General features: G+C 36.8%; 2 protein-coding genes across 3 annotated transcripts in view; both read left to right on the forward strand.

Annotated features, from left to right (window-relative positions):
- The first annotated feature begins 1,566 nt into the window (after positions 1 to 1,566).
- GDF5 (growth differentiation factor 5) lies at positions 1,567 to 5,649 on the forward strand. Its single transcript, XM_039319209.1, has 2 exons — positions 1,567 to 2,470; positions 3,549 to 5,649. Exons 1-2 carry the CDS (start codon positions 1,777 to 1,779, stop codon positions 4,409 to 4,411), a joined length of 1,557 nt encoding a protein of 518 aa, XP_039175143.1. The 5' UTR covers positions 1,567 to 1,776; the 3' UTR covers positions 4,412 to 5,649.
- Positions 5,650 to 14,178: 8,529 nt separating this feature from the next.
- Positions 14,179 to 25,204, forward strand: part of LOC120297035 (ubiquinol-cytochrome-c reductase complex assembly factor 1) — a 42,116-nt gene continuing 31,090 nt past the window's right edge. Inside the window, exons 1-2 of one of the 2 annotated variants that reach the window (XM_039319214.1) lie at positions 14,179 to 14,351; positions 22,332 to 22,702. In XM_039319214.1, the coding sequence (XP_039175148.1) occupies positions 22,679 to 22,702 (24 nt within the window). In that variant the 5' untranslated portion in view covers positions 14,179 to 14,351; positions 22,332 to 22,678. Of the gene's footprint in view, positions 14,352 to 22,246; positions 22,703 to 25,204 lie in introns of those variants that run through there. The other variant, XM_039319215.1, reaches the window with a different exon arrangement.

Genomic DNA, 25,204 nt, shown 5'->3' on the forward strand with positions numbered 1-25,204 from the left:
GCCAGGCAACAGGTACAGGATTCTGACCCCGTGCCCCACAGCATCATCTGCATGACCTCCATGGTGCTGCAGGGGCGCCTGGGCAATCTGCCGCGGCAGGCAGTGGAGGTGGTGGGTGGCCCTGCGGGGGTGGGAGTGGGGCAGAATGTGTGGGGTAAGAGGCGGGGCAAGTAGGCAGGGCAGGGGGCAGAGCAGAGGGGGTGGGGCAGGAGGCGGAGCGGTTTTTGGGCACTCGGTGTCTAAAAGGTTTGCCATCACTGTACTAGATTGTGCAGAAATGGACAGACTTACTCTGAGGTTGACAGAAAAAGAAGAAACAGAATACTATCAAACTTGGGACTTATTTTATCAATGGCTGCAGAAAAGAATAAGGGATTTGGAATTAAATCTGTATTAGTGAATGATAAACTCAGATAACACGTTTGTTGAACAAGCACTACTGAACTGTATGAAAAAAACTAATAAAAACTTTTTTAAAAAAAGAATATTTGCAAAAGTACAAGAATTTCTTTATATCATCCTCACACATTCAAGTTATATAACGAATCCCTCAAGAAGCTCAATTTTTACATTTTTAATTAAGCATTCATGATGCTCTTTTTCATGCAAAATATAGTTAATGACATGTGAAGTTTGCATATTTCTACACTCTAAAAAAAGTCTAGACTCATTAACTAAGGTGATTCATTATCAGAATTACAGAGATATGGATCGGTAAAGAATTTTATTTAAAAAAACTGATCAGAATTTAGTTGTTAATGTTGAATAACTGAGATTATTTGGTACTTTAACTTAATATGGCTCCAAATTCCTGCAGGGGACACTGCTGCTTTAACATTGGATATTCAGGGGCTTTACAAAGAGAAGAAGTTAAATAATGAAGCCTAAAATGCAATATAAGAAAATATTTCTTTCTCAGACATGAAGTAGGACTGTTCATAATTCCTTATTTTCTTTGTCAGTAATTCATAATGTTTAAAAAATCCTTTTTAAGCAATAGCTTTGCTATCACATTTGTTTTCTTTCAGTCACCTGCTAATAAAGCAGAGATTCTATGTTTAGAACTCCATACAATGCATATGTAATTAAAGAATACTACAAATTTATTTTGACCTGTTTTTGTAAAAGAATCTTATGACTATCTTAGGTGATGTTGTTTGGTTTTAAATGAAGAGTTCACTTAAGGCTAATAATACAGAACATGTTACCACTTTTGGGTCCATATTCTTATACACTTTTAACCCTACTGAGTTGTTTAACATAAAGCTGAGTATGACTCATAAAGCAAAGAAGACTTTTTAAAAGAAATATATCACACTTAAATTAGTTTAGACAGCATGACATCAGAGAGTAATTAAATAGGTTTTTGTTGGAATTCCACTTCCAATTCCTGTGTTCAAGTTTGTAAAAGATTTCTAAGCACCTGCAGGTTTCTGTGTGTGAAATATTTTCACTGGAAGGGATTCAAAACTTTTTTAAAAAAAACTTTTAACACAGAGGCAGCATTACGCCATTCTTCCTTCTTGGAAAAAAAAATTCCTCTCAGATTTAAACAAGAGTCCTTCAAGTTTTTAGTCATTTTTAAGGAAGAAAGGGGGTTGGTTAACTTTCTCTTTTTAGGAATAAACTGCTGGCAGAAATCAGGAGACAGCAAATTGAACATATTAGCATTTCCACTATGGGACTAGATACAGATATTACACAAACTGATTTGAAATTCTGTATATTGAAAATAAAGCTCTTTTTCCTCTTGCCTTTTAATCTATTTTGTTTTTTATGCCAAACCAGAGGAACCTTTTTAATTTTTTTATTTGGTGGCATTCAAAGGAAGACCAGAGGATGAAAATCCTGTACTTTCTTTCTATACTGCTTTGGCACTTCAGTTGGTTTTATCTGGTTTTCATTTCCTTAATATTGAATCCTGCTGAAGCAAGTCAAGGTAACCTAGGGTTGAAATTAGGATTGTCTAAAGTAGATGGAAAAGAGAGGCACCCGTTGCCAAGGACAGGCACTTTTAGAACAGGGAGCCATGAATATAATGCTGGCAATTCCAAGTCTAGAACAAGAAGCAATATTGCTCAAGCTGGAGGTTTGTTGGCAAAGACTGACAATTCAAAGAAGACTCTGTCTAAAGCAAGGAATACAGAAAAACATGACGGACTTACTTCAAATAGACAACCAGGAATAAGGACGGTGACTCCAAAGGCTCAGAATTTTGGCCCTAAAGCCCCAGTGAAAAAATCTGGCACAGGAAATACAGATAGTTCCTACAAAACCAAAACAATCAAAGAACCTATTACCCAAAGGGAATCTAAAGAGGCATTCAGACATCCTGCTGTCATACCACATGAATATATGCTTGCCTTATACCAAACTCTTTCTGATGCAGAACAGAAAGATATAAATGGAAGTCTAAAACTGGAGATGGGACTTGCCAATACAATTACAGGCTTCCTAGACAAGGGACAAGGTAAGAAAATCCATCTATTTGCAGAAAGAGACAAAACCTTGCTAATCACAGATGTTTTCATCCTAAATGGATACTTTTAAGAGCATTTCTAGTGTCAGCTTTTGATATTTGTATTAAGGTAATACTAATTTTCAGAATGTATTGTGATATGTTTTTCTTTTCTGCTTAAAACATTGCCATCACTTTATAACACAATACTATATATCTGATAGAATAAGAGCTGAATAATCTGTTCCTGTTGTCTATTTCTATTTCAGAAAAAAACAGATTAGCAAAAACTGTCTGGATATTTCTAATTCGTTAGAATAAAACTAATTCAGATATAGTTTTAATTCAGATTTAATATTACAAAATAAGCAGGAGGCTTAATATTTCTGCAATAAAAAGACTATACGATCAAAGGAGGTTGTCTACATTTTTTTTAGCTCCTCACAGGCCCCACAGCAATCTGTGAATTTTCTTTAATTCCCATGTTGGTGACTGATTTTTCTTCTACAAGTACTCTTGAAATGAGTAATGTGTACAACTCAGAACTGTAACTCATGGTAGAGAAACATATCTATTATCTGTAAATATACTCAAAAGAGAAAGAGTTTTGTCTGAATGAAATTCCAAGTTGAATGTTTAAATCCAATATATATCGTTATTCATTAAGTTTAAACTTCTCTTCCTGGCAAGTGTCTTTGAAGGAAAACAGTTACTAAAAATATCATTCACAAGCATATGCTCTGTGCTTTCTATCTTAAAATATAACCACTACATAGCCACATATGTTTATATGCTTTCCATAATATATTACTACAACAAAAAGAACATCATAGGCACAAAGTTTTAATCTGAAGTTCAGGTTCAAATGTATTTTATTGGAATTTAAGTTCTAATTAGGTTACATGTAGCGTCTTCTCTGAAATGTTGAAGAATTGGTCCACTATATCTCCATGTGATATTACCTTCTAACCGTGCCATAAAGCCATTTTATTAATCCCAAACTCATTATGTACATGTGCTAGGAGAAACTAAACAGTAGTATACATTTCTATTCAGAAATATTTGAACCTCTCTCTGTTTTTCTCTTTAGATGATCAAGCTCCAATTAAAAAGCAAAAATACATTTTTGACATCAGCGCACTAGAGAAAGATGGTTTATTAGGGGCAGAATTGCGGATTTTAAGAAAAAAAGCTGATACCTGGAAGCCTTATTCTGCTGAGAAAATGTATCAAGTGAAGCTATTCAGTTGCGCTCCAAGCAGGCAAGCATCCATTGTCTTGGAGTCTCGAACAGTCAACATCATAGATACAGCAAAATGGGAAGTGTTTGACATTTGGAAAGTGTTTAGGAACTTTAAAAACTTTAATAACTTGTGTTTTGAACTGGAGGCTTTTGAAAAGGGGAGGCCTGTTGATTTAAGGATTGTGGGATTTAATAGAACAGGGAGGCAAGTCAATGAAAAGGCTCTTTTTTTAGTATTTGGTAGAACAAAGAAAAGAGACTTGTTTTTCAATGAAATAAAAGCCAGATCTGGTCAAGATGACAAAACTGTTTATGAATACCTATTCAGTCAAAGAAGAAAGAGAAGGGCTCCTCTAGCAACTCGACAAGGAAAACGACCAAACAAAAATTTGAAGGCAAAGTGTAGCAGAAAACTACTCCATGTGAATTTTAAGGATATGGGTTGGGATGACTGGATAATAGCTCCTCTTGAATATGAAGCATATCATTGTGAAGGACTTTGTGAATTTCCTCTTCAGTCTCATCTAGAACCCACCAATCATGCAGTTATCCAAACATTAATGAACTCGATGGATCCAGAATCAACACCTCCCACTTGTTGTGTTCCAACAAGGCTGAGCCCTATTAGCATTTTGTTTATTGATTCAGCTAATAATGTAGTTTATAAACAATATGAAGACATGGTGGTAGAGTCATGTGGCTGTAGATAGCAGCACAAATACAGTTATTTTCTTTTCTTTTAAATAAAAGACAAAGTGTGAGCCTATAGATGATCAGCATAATAAAGTCATCCAAAGCCTTTTATACTGACAATAGTGACATTTTGATATTGGCAAGCTTTTTTTTATTACAACTCCCACAAGGATTCTATCTTACTTTATTACAAGTTGTAATAAATAGATTTTTTTTAAAGCAGCAAATGTAGTGGCCTGGTGTCACATGTTTAAATTATTCCTATTTATACTAGTTATATCTACAATGTTGCAAGGGCCACATCTAGAGACACTTGCTACTGTCAATAGAGCACACGGATATTTGTGTGTCCTCAAACCATCACATTAAATCATAAGTCAGGTTGCTACCACCAGGGCAGTAGTGCCACACTGTACTTTGAGGTCAGGTATGAGTCACGTATGTTTCTAAATAGAATAGATTAATAAAACAAACAACATGAAAAATGGACTGCAGTGTCATCCTGCAATTTGTCATGTTTTAATATTTGTTACTCCCTAAATCAGTGCTGACCCAATACATTTTGCTGTCTTGATGTACAGTACGAAATAATGCAACAACACTTTAAAAGTATGTGCTGCATCATTTAGACTTCAGTTTTTGCCTTGATTTATCTCCCCTGAAGCAGGTTTCTTTACTGGAAGGTAGTAGACAATCTTCTTTAACCACTCAAATACACTTCAGTGACACAAACATTTTTATCTGATAAATACTTTTGACCCAGTAAAAACATTAGCAAATAGTGTTACAATGGGCCTGTTTATTTTCTTACACATTTTAAGCTCAATAATATTAAACTATTTCACAGATTAATCTTTCATGCCCATTATTGTCCAATATATTTATCTTGTATTTGCTTGAAAAAAACTTATTTCTTTAATTCTATTATAACCAAACAGTATCTAATAGTTTAAGAAACATTTCATATATTTAGAACTGTATATTTGCAACAATTATTTAATAGAATGCTGACTTAGTTTTAAACTGTACATATATGTGGAATTAGAGAATTGCAAACAAATATGTTTATTTCAATGTATATTATTTCCATTTTATCTTTTTAAAATGTTGATCTTTTTAGTGTTTGAACACTAGTGTTTTGTTGTTTTGCTTATAAATCATGCTGCACTCTAATGCTTATAATCTTAAACTGCAATAAATTATTGGGTGTTAAATATCTAGATGACATAGTTACTATAAATATAATTTTATTAAATCTGTGTTTTGAGTGCCCTCTTTATAACTAATGGAAGTTAAGAATGCATGGTTTTATTTGCTATCTGTTTGAATATTCTCTGAAAAACTGCAAACTATCAAAAACACACATATATACCATGATCAGTACTTTTATTGGGAAATATAAAATAGTAGTTGAGGCAATCTTATACATTTACACTCTGGGCCTAAATACCACTGCCTTTTGACTATATACACTATGATTATAGTTTAAATCTGTTGTGTGCATGAGTTTATTAATTTCCATAGACTTAGGCATTTTTGGCTCATGTTCCATGGCTTTTTTCTAGCTGTCTATTCATTAAACCCAAAAGAAAAGTCTTTGATTTCAATTGTACATTAGTTTTTCAAAAATCTCCTGAATTAGTTTATTTGTTTGTATCCAATTTTTTTTATATGTCCATCATACATGATAAAATGACCCTTCATGTTGTTCACCTTTCCAGCAAAAATTTGAAGTGCCTTTATACATTCTAGACAATTTCTCTAATGACAAATACCAACAATACATCATTTTATAAAAATTCTCTTTAAGGCTACAATATAATGTAAATTTCAATTCTTTCAACTACAAACCTAGCAGACAACTTTGTCTCCCAAAAAGTAGAGAAGGGAACTAGGGGATTAGCCATTTTGGATCTAATTCTCACTAACAGAGATGAAATGATAGATGGTGTTGAAGCCATAGGAACCCTGGGAGGAAGTGATCATGCAATATTAGAATTCAACATTATAGAAGCACAACCAATAGAACACAGTCAAACTAGAGTCTTGGACTTCAAGAGAGCTAATTTCAATAAACTTAGAGAGGGCTTGGGAAGGATTCCATGGATGAGAATCCTCAAGGGGAAAACAACTCAAGAAGCTTGGGAAATTTTGAAAAATGAGATAATAAAAGCACAGTCTAGCACAATACCAACAAAGAGGAAAAATAACAGCTCTCAAAAGAAACCAGCATGGCTGCATAAAGAACTCTCTGACAAATTGAAAGATAAAAAGGACAAGTACAGAAAGTGGAAAGAGGGGAACATAACTAAGTCAGAATATCAGCAAATAGCCCGAGCCTGCAAAGATGAAGTGAAGAAAGCCAAGGCTCAAAATGAACTAAGGCTTGCGACCAAAGTCAAAAATAACAAAAAAAGCTTCTTTCAACATGTAAAAAACAAGAAAAAAGTGAAGGAAATGATTGGTCCATTAGTGGGTGGAAGTGGCAAGAAGGTGACAAGCAACAGGGAGAAAGCAGAACTATTTAACTCATTTTTTGCATCTGTCTTTACACAAAGGGAAAAAACAGACCAACCTATCAAAAATAGTGCCATAAAAAAACAAAACAGAAACACAAGTTAAGATAGGCAAGAAAATGGTTAGGGAGCACCTGTCCAGCCTAGATGAGTTCAAATCGCCAGGACCAGATGGATTACACCCCAGAGTTCTCAAGGAACTGGCAGATGTGATATCGGAGCCACTGAACTATATTTTTCAAAGATCCTGGAACACAGGGGAACTACCAGAGGACTGGAAAAGAGCTGATGTAGTTCCCATCCTCAAAAAAGGAAAAAAAATGGATCCAGGAAATTACAGACCTATCAGCCTGACCTCAATACCTGGGAAGATCCTGGAAAAGATAATCAAACAACGAATCAACGAACACCTAGAGGCAAACAAAGTCATTACTAAAAGCCAACATGGGTTTGTCAAAAATAGATCATGCCAGACAAATCTTATTGCATTCTTTGACCAAGTGACAAAATTAGTGGATCAGAGGAATGCTGTGGACATAATTTACTTGGACTTCAGTAAGGCATTTGATAAAGTAGATCACAACCTACTACTTGACAAGATAGAAAAATGTGGGGTAGACAGAACCACCACCAGATGGATCCGTAGCTGGCTGACCGGCCGTACTCAGCGAGTGGTCCTCAATGGAACTGCATCTATATGGAGGGAAGTGTGTAGTGGGGTGCCCCAGGGCTCTGTTCTGGGCCCAGTACTCTTCAACATCTTCATCAACGATTTGGATGAAGGGATAGATGGGGAACTCATCAAATTTGCAGACGACACCAAGCTGGCAGGAATAGCCAACACTCCAGAAGACAGGCTTCAGATACAGAAGGATCTGGACAGACTTGAACACTGGGCACTAACTAACAAAATGAAATTCAATGGTGAAAAAAGCAAGGTTCTACATTTAGGCAAGAAAAACCAAATGCACAAGTACAGCATAGGTGGCACCATGCTCAATAGTAGTAACTGTGAGAGGGACCTCGGAGTCCTAGTAGACAATCACTTAAATATGAGCCAGCAGTGTGCTGCAGCTGCCAAAAAGGCCAACACAGTGCTAGGCTGCATTAACAGAGGGATAGAATCAAGATCACGTGAAGTATTAATACCACTCTTACAATGCCTTGGTAAGGCCACACTTGGAATACTGCATCCAGTTTTGGTCACCACGATGTAAAAAAGATGTTGAGACTCTAGAAAGAGTACAGAGAAGAGCAACAAAGATGATTAGGGGACTGGAGGCTAAAACATATAAGGAACGGTTGCTAGAATTGGGTATGTCTAGTTTAACGAAGAGAAGGACAAGGGGGGACATGATAGCAGTATTCCAATATCTCAGGGGCTGCCATAAAGAAGAGGGAATTAAGCTATTTTCCAAAGCACCTGAAGGCAGGACAAGAAGCAACGGGTGGAAACTAATCAAGGAGAGAAGCAACCTAGAACTAAGGAGAAACTTCCTGACAGTGAGAACAATTAATCAGTGGAACAGCCTGCCTCCAGAAGCAGTAAATGCTCCAACACTGGAAGTTTTTAAGAAGAGACTGGACAGCCATTTGTCCGAAATGGTGTAGGGTTTCCTGCCCGAGCAGGGGGTTGGACTAGATGACCTCCAAGGTCCCTTCCAACTTTACTATTATTATTATTATTATTATATATTTTCCCACTGTCCATTTGTATATTGTAGCCAAAACTTTTAGTGCATTTTTACTTGTTCTTCTGTCTCATATTTCAACAAAAGTTTACACATTTTAGCAATAACATGTTCATCATTTGTACGTACTTCTGTTTCAAACTAAACTTGCATTGTTCAAAACCATAAAAACTTTTATCCACTTTAAACTTTTCTGTTAATTGGTCATAAGAAAACCATTGACAAGTATATCCTTCTGTTGTCAAAACCTCTTAATTTTATTTTACATCCTCTTCAGAAATTTCTAGTACATCAAGATAAGATAACCATTTATGTTTACTTACTATTTATCATTTATAAAACATTTCATGTGCTAAGAACCACAAAGATATTTTCAGGCACAATGTAGGCTTATATTTATTTCATAGTCTAAGAATAGCCCACCAGACATAAAATCTATATTAACCTTGCTTTAATACAGTGGTCCCCAAAGAGACCAGTTTTGTGGAAGATAACTTTTCCACGGGCTGGGGGTAGGGATGGTTTTTGTTTCGCTCACTCACTGTGAACCCAGGAGGGATGGTTTCCATTTCCTCGCTCGCCTACCACTCACCTCCAGCGGTCTGTAGGGTGGGGACCCCAGCTTTCATATAACCATACATGTCCTTACCATCCAAATTTTAGATCATGTCCTTCTAATTTCAATGGCCTTCTATTTCTCAGCAACATCCACTTTTCATCCAAACTAAACAACAAGCAGTGAAATGTAATGTACTGAAATCTGGTAGCACTAATCTTCTTCTTTGCTTGTTTGCAGGCAATAGCATATTGTCTTGCAAGATAGTTTTTTAAATTAGACATCTAGTTTGCACAGAGCAGCGTGAATTATAATGGAACTGACAACCCTGGCAAAGACCAAAGAACTGGCAAATAGACTGGTTCTTTGGAATATTTCTTGGTAAGGAGAGACAGGAGATCCACTACATATGCTTCAGATAACTGTTCCTTGCAAGGAGACTGTAGGATAGCAGTTTTCCATGGGTTTGGGTGCTGGAAGACAAAGGAATTAGCCATCATGCTTGCAATCTCATTGGAGTCTTTCAAAGGACATTAAATTTACAAGCCTCACTTTCTAATCACTTTTGGAAATTGCCTATTAACTATCATAAAGCTATTAGAATTACAGATCTAAAAAGTCTCTGAGTGAGTTTAGCTTCAAACTGAATAAGTGAAAAAGTAATTACAAGATTAAGAATTCAAAAAATTTAAATAAACACAAAAATCCAAATATGATTTTGATCTAAGAAAGTTACAAATGGATTATGGGTCTTGTTAAATTTGGAATATTGACTTTTGCTATAAGATTTTGGTATTAACTCTCAGTTTACTGGAACTACAAAATGACACAAAGTGTTATAATATCAGAAATATTAAAGGAGAACTCTGAAGAATGGAGCCAGCAATTGGTATTTACAATATCGAAAGTGTCAATAATGATGTCAGATTCTACTGTATGGATAGATTATCTCCAAAAATGTTAATGAGGGAATGACAGATATGGAGCAAATTTTGTCTGATAGGATAGAGAAAGTACCAAAAGTGAAACTACAAATGACAATCCAAGACAAGGATTTGGGAAAAAGATATACAAAAGAAACTGAAGCTTTAAAAATTAAAGAGAACACACAAACCAAGAGAACGACCTGGGAAAAAATTATTGAATCAGCAAAAGTGGCTTGTTAAACCCTTGAAGAAATCTGTATGCTAGAGTAAAGAATTAAAGAGAATCAACTCTTATGATAATATTTGAATGATCTAAAGATTAAGACTTTTAGAAGTAAAAGGAATATAAAGTTAATCAGTGTTAAACTAAGACTTTTTTTCAAGGTTTTTGCAATCCTTTACAGACTTTTTGCTTGAAAAGTTGATGTCTTAATGGATTTGCTTGTAGAGAAGGGATGTGGAATGAAGTGAAGATTTACTAATTTTGTCTATACTTTTAATGAAATATGAAAATAAATCTTTATATATTTCTTTTCTTTTTTCTTGATCATTTTCCCTTCCTTTTTTGTTGCAGCTTTTATACTTACTATTCTTTTTTTTCTCTTTAAGTTTAGTTGTATTAGTTTTTACTATTATAATCAAAATCCTTAATAAAAATTATATACAAAAATGGATGGAAAAACCTAATCTAGATGAACCATTAGTTGGATTCAGCAGAGATCATGTTTTGAAAACTCTACAATGAAAATTAACAAGTATTCTTGAATTAAATATTCTCCCTAATAATAACTTTCTCAGCTATTTAGAGTTCAACAGATAGTGGGAAGACTGGCATCTCAAATTATTATTATGATCAACTATACTGCTTTCCCTAGGGACATGGCATTATTATTGAATGCTAAACATTGGGGGGGGGGAAGAGTGGTAAAATGATATTGGTTAAAAGTTCAGCTTTCCTATGGCAGGTTTCTCTCTCTTATCTTTCATAGAAAATGCCTCATTTGTATCTACTGTCTAAAGTCATTCTCTATCCCAAGTATGTCTTCGTAAACATTCAGATTTCAAATAAGTAGTATACGATGAGACAAATATGGGCTAATAATTTTTATTGTATTTGGCTAAAATATGAGAACTGAGTTGAATGGGTAAACATGCAAGTGTGCCATTTAAAACAATGCATTGTCATTAGTGTTTGAATATGTGCCTAAACTCTATGTGTACTTTTGTATGGTTATGTCATTTCCTCTATAAAATATCATTGTTTATATAACAGCTATATGAAAGTTGCAGTAACCCAGTATGTAGGCTATTTGAAGCTGCTTTAAAGAAACATAAAAAGCCTTGACCCTCACATAATAAAACGTATTTATAGTGATACTGTTTTATGACATCCTAACCAATCATGATAGAATTTTTGTTAGAAAAAATAGTCTGTGGTTTTGGCATATCTTACTTTAAGAATTTTTACGGTTGCACAGTCAGTGGATTAAATTAAATTATTACTGATCTTCAAATATAGTTGATTTTTCAAACATTAATATTTTATTTAGTTGATGGATAGTTTGACAAGGCCACAGAAATGGAGAATTTTAAAAGGTTTGGGCTACTGCAGTTATGGCTATGTATAGACTCTGACTTTCCCAATACTTCTAATAACCAAATATAAGTATCAAAAATTATTAAATTATAATAAATTTAAAGCTGAATAAATTAAATATTTGGGTATTTAAAATATATCATTTATATTAGTAAACAATAATAAAATAATAATCAAAATAGATATTACACTGATTAAATTGAATTTACATAGTTATTTAAAGAATTAATATTATAAAATAGAAACAGTTATTTCAAAAAAGAAATAAATCATGGTGATTAAAATGTAAAACTGAAATAAGAAAAATCCTTATGCTATTAATATAAAATTAAACTAATCCTTTAACATCCAATTATATCTAGATCAAATAAAAACCTGTTGCTCTGCTTTCTGATTTTTTTCAATAAAAGAACATTTCAAAAATCACTAAGAATCACATCTCTTGTATCTAATCTTCAATTCAATATTTATTTTCTGCCTAGGTAGCATGACTCTTTGCTGAACCCCAGGCTCAATAAAGCCAGTCTTCTTCATTAATGTCAACTAGCCTATTTGAAGTAGCATTTTATGCAATTGTACTTTATTTCCAGGTAAGTATACATACATTGCTATCCTTGGACAATACCTAGGAGGGAAATTTCCTACACTTTTCCTGTTCTAGCAGCTTCTGACTCACTACAGCCTTTGAAGAGAGTTTAGGGGCTTCTTAAATTATGTGACATGTGAATATTGGAAAAGAAAAGTCACTTAACTGAGTCCTGAGAAATCGTATTCCTGCTTGAATTGTTTATAACTTGCTTACAGCATCAAAATCTGTTATCTTTTTCTCTATGCTTTGACGTTCACCTTGACAGTTGCTTCACTATTTATTTTTCCATATAGTTCCATTAATTACTAGTAATATTTCTGGAGATTATACTGTATATGTGCACCTTTCTTCATTAACACAAATATTTTGAACTTGATTATTGTCAAAAAGAGTACAATGATTTTAGTTTTTAGTGTCCCAATTAACAGAAGGAAAATCCTGGTTAAAATAAAATTTAAAATTAGCTCCCTTGTTCCAATAGTGAATTTAGTATGAGGCTCCTGCCTTTGTCACTTTCACAATATGAACTGCTGGTAAAGTAACAAAGAAGGACATGTGCTTATATAAGAAGATCCCTGTTGAGTCAGGTCAAAGACCTAAGTTCAACATTCCAGATGTGTTCAGAAAACTTATAGGTAGGATTTTTTTTGTTGCTGAGAGGAAAGGATCTTGTGTTTCCAAACATTAATTATCCTACTGACATTAGGGTATGTTGACTGCTATATCTTATTACAGTTTAGATTAACACAGCTTTTATTTAAGTAGCATTTGGGTTAATTTGTTAGACATAGCTGTATTTATTTATTTATAGGCAGACCAATTCCTAAATGATTCTGGCAATCTATAGTATCTAAGTTAAGATTCTCAACTTTTTAAAATCAATGCCTGGACGTTGCACCTCAGTTTGTGAGCAGGACTGGGACACCATAGCAAAGCCAGAAAAAATAATAATAATTTCCCTTGTATTGTATAATTTTCATTTTCTGTCAAACTGAAAATTACAGTTGGCACCTATTTTAGAGATGCTCTTGAGACTCACACCCAAGACTCGAATAGGTCACATGCAACTTGGATCTCTTATTCTGCTCCCCACCTAGACTATTCTATTCACGGAAATCCAAAAATTAAAATTATTGAAATTCTGTTAGATAACTAAATGATTTGAATAGCATTAAATAAAACTGAATATTGAGATCAAATTAAGTTTTATCGTTGCTTTATAGATTTTCCTATTAAATAAATGAGCAATTCATCATATTGCTATGCATGCTTAATTCTAAATATGCAGTGCCTGAACTTTCTTCACTGAAATTTTGAACTACTTTATCTATACATTTGGACGTGTGTGATTAAATTTGATTAAAACATGCTATATATTTTAAGAATGTTGGTATCTTTGTTTTTTAAGCTTCTTCTGTCTGTTTCTCTGGTCAATGCAGCAGGGAATGATAAAACAAAAATGTATCTGGGCAGAGGTCACTACTGCATATTTTACTAAATTATTTGGAAAAAATCTGTCCTCAAATTTCCATCTCAGGAGTGGATGTATAAGGATGAAGAAAATATCACAGGAAGAAGTGGAAGTTTCTTTGACTTTCAGTCTAATGGTTCCTACTGCTTCTGTTGAATAGCACATTTATTTATTTTAGCTGATCATCTGTGGAGGCTCTGTTTGCTGCTACCTGCCCAGCATGATATTCTGGCTATTTCATCCCTCCTTGTCAATGTCTGAATATGTTTTGGCATGATGCCCAACTGGAAAGTTTGACGACTCCAGCAGACATTGTTACAGCAACAGGCATCAGAGTAATTCAGTTACTTAATCACACATTGCTTCTCATCTGAGTGCTGTTGAAAGGAGAAAACCTTTGCTGGTTGGGCTGGTTTTCCATTCCTGCCAGCTTTAGCTTTCCATTACCAATAAGAGGTTATACAGCGTACATCTCTGCACACTGTACACACTATATGTAAAGGAGGTGTTCAGACTTAATTTATTCCTTACCCTGGATAAAGATTATTGCAGCTGTGTGTTTTGGAAACCTATCAATGAAGGGAGTTCAGCTCATACAAGTTTTGAATAAGGTACTGTATTCTGTATTTCCAAGATCTGTTTTAATTGCACTTGCGTATTAGCAGGAGAACACCAAAATCTGGAAAATGTTTCCTCTGCGATGGTACTTCAGACTTAATTTTGTATTGTACACCTTATGATCAAAACAAGTTATTTTAGATGGAATACAGAAGTTTGTCTGCCATTGAATAGACTTTATATAGTCACTTATCTCCAGTTTTAAATAGTTGTGTTGCAGTCAGGTAACCCACTAAAGTGAGTGGGCCCAACAGTCTGTACTCAGGTTTTTTATTATTATTATTATTATTAAAAGTGTTACAAATTACAATATAAACCACCCATCACCTCCCCCCTTCCCCCACTTCCCAGAGCTGATTACAGGGTAACAAATAAACAAACATACTCTAGCTAACATAAACCAACTAAACTATCAATCAAAACCATAATACACTTTAACTCCTTCTCAAAACAAATATTAACAAATTAAGACAAAAATAATAATACCATTAATAATTATCTAAAATCTATTCAAAAGCAAGATAATACTTTTCAGTTTCATACTTCTTCTGAATATAATCAATCCATCTTCTCCAAACCATAATATATCTTTCTTGTGAATGATCCTTCAAATAGGCGGAGATTTTCGCCATTTCTGCTAAATTAGACACTTTAAGTATCCATTCTTCCAAAGTAGGCAATAAGTTTTTCTTCCAATATTGCCCCACCAATAATCTTGCAGCAGTTATGAAGTTCAACATCAAATTAGTTTCTTTAACATCCAAATCTACAATAATACCCAACAAAAATAATTGCGGAGTAAACTTTATCTTTTTCCTAAAAATCTTTTGAATATTCCACCAAATCTTAATCAAAAAGCTTTAATATCTTTACAAGTCCACCAAATATGAAAATAAGTTGCATCTAAATTTCCACATCTCCAACATTTGGGCTGTAATTTCGGATACATGCGGGACAACTTTTGGGGATCCAAATGCCATCTATAAAACATTTTATAAAAATTTTCTTAAATTTTGTGCTTGAGTAAATTTTACATTTCTAACCCAAATTGTCTCCCATGTATCCTCAGGTTTTTAAGCATGCGTAAATATTAGAATTCCCCAGAACAAAATATGTAATAGAGTAGGCTCATTCATAAGGATTTGGATGAGATAATGAATAAGCTGGCATTCTTCTCCATTCAGTTGCAAAAAGCAATTGTGTTTTCTTCAGTACTGATGATTCTGGGAGTTGTAGCTCAAGCTGCTAGAAAGTGTTAAGTGTTTGCAATAGTGGTGAATATCTGTAGCTCGGGTATAGGATGAGGGTGAAGGTTCATTCTCCGAGCTTGTGGGTTGGTTCCCAAACGTTTTGTTACCAGGCTAGGTAACATCTTCAGCGGCATGTTGGGGATGTCTGTGTCAGTGCTCTTTTGTTTATAAGGCCTTCAAGTGTGGGTGTGTCAAGTGAGGGTCTTGTGATGTGTCAGGTATGAGTCATCAGAGAGGCTTGTGATGGGTCTTGTGATGGGGAGGTTACTTCAGTCAGGGTCATTGGAAGGTGAATTGCTGGGGAGGGGAGAGGGGCTGTCGGTTTGTGAGCTGTTGTTATTCCTCCAGAATTCTCCAACACCTAGGAATAATGACAAACCTACAAACCCACAGCCACACTCTGCCAGGAATTATCCAGAACCAAAGACAAGACACAGTAGGCTGAAAGAAGCAATGTAATCTATAAAATCAAATGTAATAAATGCAACCAGTTTTATGTGGGACAAACATCACATCAATTAAAAACCAAGATCCACGAACATCGGCTAGAGTCAAACGCCACGATCCCAAATCCTTAATCACTACCCATCCCAAAACCAAACAACACCAGTTCGATTGAAGCAACATTAAAATCATCAGCCATGCTACCACCACCACCACTCGTGAGCTCCACAAGCAATTTATCAACACATTGATCTACAACCAGCCTATGAACCCCTCAGACTCCGAATCAATTGCACAGCCAACAAGAGACAGCACCAACCCACAACCACTCCCCCAACAGCTCACTTTCCAATGACCTTCACTTAATGTAATTTCCCCATCACAAGACCCATCACCAGCCTCACTGATGACTCACATCTGACCCACTGATAATTCACACCCTCCAGTGACCCTGACCTGAAGTAACCTCCCCATCACAAGACCTATCACAAACCTTTCTCTGATGACTCATACCTGACCCATCACAAGACCCTCATTTGACACACCCACAGCTGAAGCCCTTATAAAGAGAAGAGCGCTGACAGAGACATCCCCTAAACCAGTGGTTCTCAACCTTTTTAATGCCGCGACCCCCAACCGGTCGTAAGTCGAGGACTACTCAACTGGTGCAGCACCGTTTGCAGAATGGGACTTTTGGCGGGCTCAGCAGGGCAGAGACAGCCTGGACAATTCCTATTGGCTTTTGAAAGCCAATAGAATTAGACTCTATTCAAGAGAGTCTATTCTATTGGCTTTCAAAAGCCAATAGAATAAAAGGGAGTAGCACAGCTAAGGAAAAGGGGAAAAAAATGGCGGACTGCGTTGTTTGGCGACCCCCGTGAAATGGTCGTTCGATCCCAAATAGGGTCCCGACCCACAGGTTGAGAACCACTACCCTAAACGCTGTTGAAGATGTTACCTAGCCTGGTAACGAAGCTCAGAGAACAAACCTTCATCCTCACTGTTAAGTGTGTCCAGACCTGGACTAAATCACAAATCTCCAATCATTGTAAGTAGGCATGGAAGAAGGTTTTATAATAAATCAGATTATTTATTTCTCCAATATTGTTGATTTGATCCAGAAGTATGTCTCAGAGACAGATCTCTACCATCACCTGATTCTGGAGATGTCGGGGACATTTTTTGCTAGATGGGAACCTTCTGGTCTGTCATTAAACTCGGTCACCTTAGGCTCTGCTATTCCTGACTGCAAAAGTACCTTCTGTATACTGCTACATCAAACAAAAAGGTCAGTTTGTTTCCACAGTAATGAGAGACAACTAATTTTAATAACTTGTTTTTTTAAAGAAACACCCAGAATGCAGAATGCAGTCTAGCTGCCACTTTTTCTTTTTTCTTTTTTTCTAGTATATTTTATTGATTTTTTTAGAATAACAATCTTTAGTGCTTGGTAAACCACGTCTGGGTTGTCTGGATTCATATATTTAACAACAGTGAATAGTAGTCAATTTCTATACTTTCATAATCAACACATTAACTAGAAATACTTTTCCTTGGTCCTCTCTTCTTCCAATAGATTCTCCTTTTACCAAAATTAAGCAAATATAGTTCTTAATACTATCAATACATACAAATTTAAATATAAATATTTTTCTAATATTTAACAATAACATCAGTATGTAATGTCTTTTCTAATCAGCTTATTTTACAGTTGCATTTGCAAAAAATCATCTTATGTAAATCATTCTAGATTCTGTTTTCAGAACTCTTATTTAAGCTTAATTTCCCCTCAGTAGTCAAAACATTTCTTGTCAGTTATAGCTTTCTCAAAATTTATTACATTTAAATATCCAAAATATTTCATACGTTTAAATCACCTCAATATTTTTACATTTACCATATCATAAAAAGAAAAAAAAATACTATACTACTTATAAATCACATTTTTCTTACTGTAAAACCCCTTCATTTCCTTAATTTAACTATTCTTTTAACCATATTTAGACAAATGTTTAGTCATATAATATTCCATCTGGTATGTCAAGTCATCTCTCTTAAATCTAGTTCTCACCTGTTCTTATTTAAGTTTAAATTCCCTTCAGTATTCAGAACATTTCTTATCAGTTATAATTTTCTCCAAATTACAATTGAATATCCAAAGCATTTCATACATCTCATTATTTTTACATTTCCCATATCATAAAGCAATATTATACTACTTATAATTCACATCTCTTACTATAGAGCCCATTTGTGTCCAAAATTTAACTATTTTTTAACCATATACAAACAAGTATTTAGTCATGTAGTACTCCATCTGATAAGTCAAATCATCTCTCGAGTCTAGCTCTCGCCTTCTTCTCTTGCCTAGCAGCTTTCCAAGTCAGTGTGTTCAGCTTGCCATATAATTCTTCCTGTATTTGTATAGGTGTTATTAAGAATGAGAAAGACAAATTGAGTAAGGTGCTTTTGAGTTTTGCCCATTTATACTCATTAAGACGCTTCCACTTTTCTTTTCCCTCAATTTCTTTCCATTTTTTGTCTCCCAGACTCTAGTGGTTCTCCTGACAGCTCTATTGTCCATTTTGTCAAATCTTCTTTCTTGTCTTCAGGTTTGTTTTGATGTTTTGAAAAATGAAATGTCTTTTCCATTTCCAATATTATAGCAAGATCTTGTAATTTTTTTCTTTGTGTGTTAAGTTGTGGTTTTCTTCATTTGTACCCTCCATCTTTGAATCATTTTTCTCCAGTTTTTGTTCTATTATCTGATTTGTTTGTTCATTTGTTCATTGATGAGCCGAGGTGGCGCAGCAGTTAGAGTGCAGTACTGCAGGCCACTTTAGCTGACTGTGTTCAACAGGTCAGCGGTTCAAATCTCACTGGCTCAAGGTTGACTCAGCCTTCCATCCTTCTGAGGTAGGTAAACTGAGGACCCAGATTGTTGGGGGCAATGTAAATATATACATACATTGCTTACTGGTGTACACCGCTTAGAGAGTGCTTGTACTTAAAGCGGTATATAAGTCTCATAAGTAAATAAAGAAGTAAATTCTTTATCACCATTTCCTGAGAATTTTTTAATTATGAGCTTAGATCAAAAATGTGTTCATTTATATCATCAAAGTTATTTTTAATCTATTTATGATTTGAATCCATTGTCATTTGAATTAGTTGTGCACATTTCCTCCTGGAAAATATTTGTTTTATCTTGAAGTATTTCTCCTGCATATCTCTGATGTTCCAGACTGGGGATTTTAGAAAAGAATATTGCATGTGGTTTCTTACCACTTTTAATTGTATATGCAACCTCCATTTTCATCAAACCAACCAGTCTTAAATTCCAAATACTATAGTCTGACATATCTCTTATTTTTATAAACAATCCAATATTCAGTCATTTAAAAACCATCCAGTAATTTCTCCCCTAGGAGAACAACCAAAGGTCAAAGTTTTTCTTTCTCTGCAGACTATTCTTAAGCTTAAATATCACAGCTCAGTAAGTATTTATAATCTAAGGTCAGAAGTTTTCATAATCAATTCTGCAATAGATAGCCCAGTGTGTTTTCTTTCTTCTATTCCTAGCTGTTCTCTGTTTGGCTAAGAGACCTTGAGGATCAAAGGGATAAAAGTACTCTGTTTCTGGGCGTTTTGCCAGTTTCTGAGGCAAGACGGCTATAATTCTATACTCTGTTCCACCATTAGATGCCAGTGTGTTTATTTTCCAGTTTTTAAAATGAAACAATTTTTTCTTGTAATTCCGTCAATATTCTTTGAAGTAGAAAATCTTAGCAATTTCCATAATTTTCAGTTTTTATCCAAATTATAGCTTTACATTAGTCTATTTCAATGTATTTCTGTCCCCCATAAAAATTAAATCGCCGCTTCAGTCTATACAAGGGTGGGGTTATAGACCCCTTCCTTCTCACTTTCGTAGGATTTTTTGCTTCTTGAGGAAGCAAAAAGGAAATCAGTTTCAAAATAGAGAAGATCAATATTCTCACCCAGCTCCAACACGCTGTTCAGTTGTGCTTAGATGGTGCTTTTGGACTTCGGATGCCAGTAGCTTGGGCTAGTCACCAGAATGCAGCTAGCCTTTTTCCTGTCGGGTTGGAGGGCTTCCCCGGGATCAAACAGATTGACCATCATTCCATGATCATTGGGGTGCCCTCCTTCTTTGCTGCTTCTCTGGGGCGACATTAGACCCATTTAGGGTCCCCTGGCAGGGCGAAACCAGCTGTGGGGTGCAGAGCTCCGCAATCCCTCGGCCGCATTGCTACAATGTGAAACCGGAAATCTAGCTGCCACTTTTTCTATTGGTTCAATTTTCCAAGTACAAATGGACCTCGCTTAATTATCCTAACTGGAACTGGCAACTCTAAGTAAAACATTATGTGACCACCCCACTTAGTGACAGTAGTTTCAGCAGTCTCAATTGCATTCATTAAGCAAATCACCTACAGTTGTTAAGAAAGACATAATGTGACCATGTCTTGCTGCCTCCTACTGGCCTCCCCATTGACTTTGTTTATTTGAAGCCAGGTGGGATAGTCATAATTGGTGATCATATGAATACAAAACTTTGTGATTATCATAAATATGCAATAATTGTCAAGTACCCAAATCACAATCATAAGGGGGCTGCATAAGTATGAGAGTCGATTACAAGACACTTTTTTCAGTGGGATTGTGGGATACAGATGCTCCTTATATAAACTTCATTATGACACAACTAACCACATTTAAGCAAAATACAATACAAATACAATCTATGTACTCATTGAAAAAAATGAAAAGAATTATCTATCTTTTGGTTTTGTATCTGGAAGGTATCAATATTAATATTGCACTGGACGTTCTAACCCACCTGGGCATGCACACACCACTATAATACATGAGAAAAAGACTCTAGTCACAACACTGACAATACAGTATGGAACCAGCCTGAACTCCATTTATGTTCTCCCAAACATGGAAATTGCAAAACTGATTCATAAAAATGGGAAAGATCACATCTGCTCAAAATAAACTACTTGATTTAGATAGAAGGAAGACCCATGACAGTATGATAAATATGGATTCATTTTCTGTTTTGTACCACAGCTTGAGATATACATCGCACTAAGTTACCTGGTGTTGGGTTAGCATGTGAACTCAGTCATTATGGCTTGTAAATCATAATTTATGAAAGCATAGTATGTGAAACTAATCAATTCCACAAATCATGGTTAAAATCCACAAGTTAGTATGAGAAGGAAACCTGGCTTCCTTTCAACTCATTAATGGACACAATTTACAGGGACATTCTTTTGAAAGTAAGCTTCATTAAATGAAAATGTATTCTTAACTAAGAATATGCAGCAATTATTTCCAACCTGACATCTTCCACCTGTGCTGGAATATAACTTCCACAAGATCTAGCCCATACTTCTAGGCTTGAGCTCAGGAAGTTCCTGCAACACGAAAAATAATATGTGATGCAGCCTTTTTTCCATAGGTAATCCTTGGCCTAGACCACAATTGAACCCAAAATTTCTGTTGCTAAGTGAGATGAGTTTTTCCTCATTTTGTGAACTTTCTTGCTGCAGTTAAGTAAATCACTGTTATTAAGTTAATAACATGGTTGCTAAGTGAATCTGGCTTCCCCATTGACTTTGCTTGTCAGGTCACAAAAGATGATCACCTGACCCCAGGACACTGCAACCATCATAAATATGAGTCAGTTGCCAAGCATCTGAATTTTGATCATGACCATAGAGATGTTGCAATGGTTGTGTGAAAAAAGTCATGTCACTTTTTTCAGTGCCGCTGTAACTTCAAATGGTCACTAAACAGTTGTGTACATTGGATGTTTGGAATATTTACATCAGCAGCAAGTGTACCTATTCTAGCAATCTTCTAAGTAGATCTTAACTCCATTTAGAATTTTCCCACTTTTTTTTTCACTGCATTTATTCCTTGACCTTTTGTAGCAGCCTCAGATTGAAGATGAAAGAACAAAACCTCAAGTACTCATCATAATGTTCTCAAGGCCACCAAACTAGGATCAGGTTAAACAATGACCCATCTAAGAGGCACCAGGGTCTTCTTCACTGCATCCGGGGCAGACTTATTTGATTCATTAGGCTCGTAACCAAAACAAGTATTCTGCACATTCTTTCAGGAATCCTCTTCTGCTCCTGGCGGCTTCAAGCCAGAACAGCACATGGCACAAGGCACTTTAGATTAGAATAACCCCTTTCCCGTTTTTTCTCCCCCCTCCCCCGCGGCTCTCTTTTTCAGTGTCCCCACGATCGCGAATGGCGGCACGATTTACACCCGCAGGCATCGGCAAGCTTATCTAGGGCTCTAGGGACAGGAAACCACGTCCAGGGAGAAATACAAGGAGCGCTACAACTATCTTCCTCGCCCTGATGGCCTCCAAGTGGCTGAGGAGAGCGCGGCGATTGTTAACTCAGCTCCCCTCAGGGCTCGGGCGGAGGAAGCTGTTCTAGAAGAGTCTCCATGGAAACGCGGTTCGATCGCGCCATTGTCTAGGACCACCAGAACGCGCCTTCTCGCATTTGCCCGGCGGAGAAACGGAAGAACTTGGATGTTCCACGGAAACGGAAGCGCGTCCCGCGAGGGAGATGGCGGCGCTGGTGAAAGTCGTGGTGAGTCGGGTGCATGACCTGTTTGTGAGAGTCTTTCATAAAACTAGCCGGGACGCTGCTCCTGAGGAACGGATGGTCCAATGTTCGGAGGCTTCCCTGGGGGGTTGCTTCCTGGCGTGCTCTGTTTGCCTTTGTTGCTCGGTCGAGAGCGAGAACCTGATGTATGAATGGCAAGCCCACACCATAGGATCGTTTTCATGGTGGGAAAGCTGCGAGTCGGAGCAAAGAAGGGGGCTGCTGGTCTAAGTATGATCCCCGGAGTTCTCAGAACTGGGGGGGTCCCCGTGGGAGTCCTGTGGCTATGAAATAATCTTTGCGGAGGAGGAAAAGTAAGATGAGGAGGAGATCATAACCTTCATGAGGTTTAGTGGGTAGGCTAAAACGATCCATCCACACACACTTTCTCAAAGCAAGAACTTTGAGCTGAACATTAATTGTCATAAAAATTAACATACTTAATTCTATACCTCTTATCATACTGATTGATTATTTTTGTTTGGAAATGTCAATGGAGATTTTCCATTCGTTTGGCACTCCTATTACTTTTCATGTCCGTGTGTTCCTGTAACCACTTTTGTGTTGATTCTCCCATTTGCCTGTTAGTTGCTCAATAGTGCCTGCATATATAACAGAATAACAGAGTTGGAAGGGACATTGGAGGTCTTCTAGTCCAGTGGTTCTCAACCTGTCGGTAGGGACCCCATTTGGGGTCGAACGACCATGGGGGTCGCCAAACAATGCAGTCCGCCATTTTTTTCCCCTTTTCCTTAGCTGTACTACTCCCTTTTATTCTATTGGCTTTTGAAAGCCAATAGAATAGACTCTCTTGAATAGAGTCTAATTCTATTGGCTTTCAAAAGCCAATAGGAATTGTCCAGGCTGTCTCTGCCCTGCTGAGCCCGCCAAAAGCCCCAGTCTGCAAACGGTGCTGCAAGTTGTCTGCAGCGAAGGCGAGCTGTCTGGAAGCTTTCACCCCTCCCTGCTGAGCAACTACTAAAAATGTAAGTAAAAGAGGCCCAGGGGTGGGAGGTGGGAGGCCGGTGGGCGCAGGGAGGGTTGCTGGCGCGCATGGGGCCCAGCGGGTGCCTTACCTCACTTGGGCTGGGCCAGCTGGTGGCCTAGCCGGTGGTCAGCCTCCTCCGTCTCTGCCGCTTGCCAACTACGCCTTAGCAGGCGCAGGGGGCGGCACCACGCATGCGCGGTGTTCCCAGGCAGGGAAAGTCCTTGACTTACAACCAGTTGGATAGTCCTCGACTTACGACCGGTTTAGTCCTCGACTTACGACCGGTTGTTTAGTCCTCAACTTACGACCGGTTGGGGTCGCGGCATTAAAAAGGTTGAGAACCACTGTTCTAGTCTAATCCCCTACTCAGGCAGGAAACCCTATACCATTTCAGACAAGTGGTTGTCCAATCTCTTAAAAACTTCAAGTGATGGAGTATTCACAACTTCTGAAGGCAAGGTGTTCCACTGATTGATTGTTCTGTCAGGAAATTTCTCCTTAGTTCTAGATTGCTTGGACCTTCTTATAGCAGTAGTAGTAGTAAAGTTGGAAGGGACCTTGGAGGTCATCTAGTCCAACCCCATGCTCAGGCAGGAAACCCTACACCATTTCGGACAAATGGCTGTCCAGTCTCTTCTTAAAAACCTCCAGTGTTGGACCATTTACTGCTTCTGGAGGCAGGCTGTTCCACTGATTAATTGTTCTCACTGTCAGGAAGTTTCTCCTTAGTTCTAGGTTGCTTCTCTCCTTGATTAGTTTCCACCCGTTGCTTCTTGTCCTGCCTTCAGGTGCTTTGGAAAATAGCTTGATTCCCTCTTCTTTATGGCAGCCCCTGAGATATTGGAATTCTGCTATCATGTCCCCCCTTGTCCTTCTCTTCGTTAAACTAGACATACCCAATTCTAGCAACCGTTCCTTATATGTTTTAGCCTCCAGTCCCCTAATCATCTTTGTTGCTCTATAGCAACTATAATCATTAAAAGATTAGAAGAAATATGAACATTAATCTTTACCTTTTGCAAGGCAGGTATATTACAGTATATGTAGTATAAATATCTATTAGTGAGTGAGATGTGCCATGACACAGTCTAAAGAACAGTTTTATTAAAGTAAATCACTTAGATCCAGTTATAATTGCCTCAGTTAACATCTGTTGTATTCAAATGCTTCTCTATACTTTTCCTAATACTGCAGTTAATGGAAGTAAATCTTTTCATATTCAGTAGTGTGACTGTTTATCTTTTCACTGCAATTATAACTTCTTGTTAATTGCGAAGTCGTGTCCGACCCATCGCGACCCCATGGACAACGTTCCTCCAGGTCTTCCTGTCCTCTACCATTTTCTGGAGTCCATTTAAGTTCACGCCTACTGCTTCAGTGACTCCATCCAGCCACCTCATTCTCTGTCATGTCATTCTTCTATTGCCCTCAATCTTTCCCAGCATTAGGCCCTTCTCCAGTGAGTCCTTCCTTCTCATTAGGTGGCCAAAGTTATTTGA

The sequence above is a fragment of the Crotalus tigris genome, unplaced genomic scaffold (assembly GCF_016545835.1).
Source record: "Crotalus tigris isolate CLP2741 ecotype Arizona unplaced genomic scaffold, ASM1654583v1 scf7180000022411.5474196:2289641, whole genome shotgun sequence".
In the NCBI taxonomy this organism is placed as follows: Eukaryota; Metazoa; Chordata; class Lepidosauria; order Squamata; family Viperidae; genus Crotalus; species Crotalus tigris.

Coding starts and splice junctions, on each gene's coding strand:
- GDF5 (XM_039319209.1), top strand. CDS start 1,777: ATGCCAAACCAGAGGAACCTTTTTAATTTTTTTATTTGGTGGCATTCA. Junction 2,471..3,548: donor CTTCCTAGACAAGGGACAAG/GTAAGAAAATCC, acceptor TTTTCTCTTTAG/ATGATCAAGCTCCAATTAAA.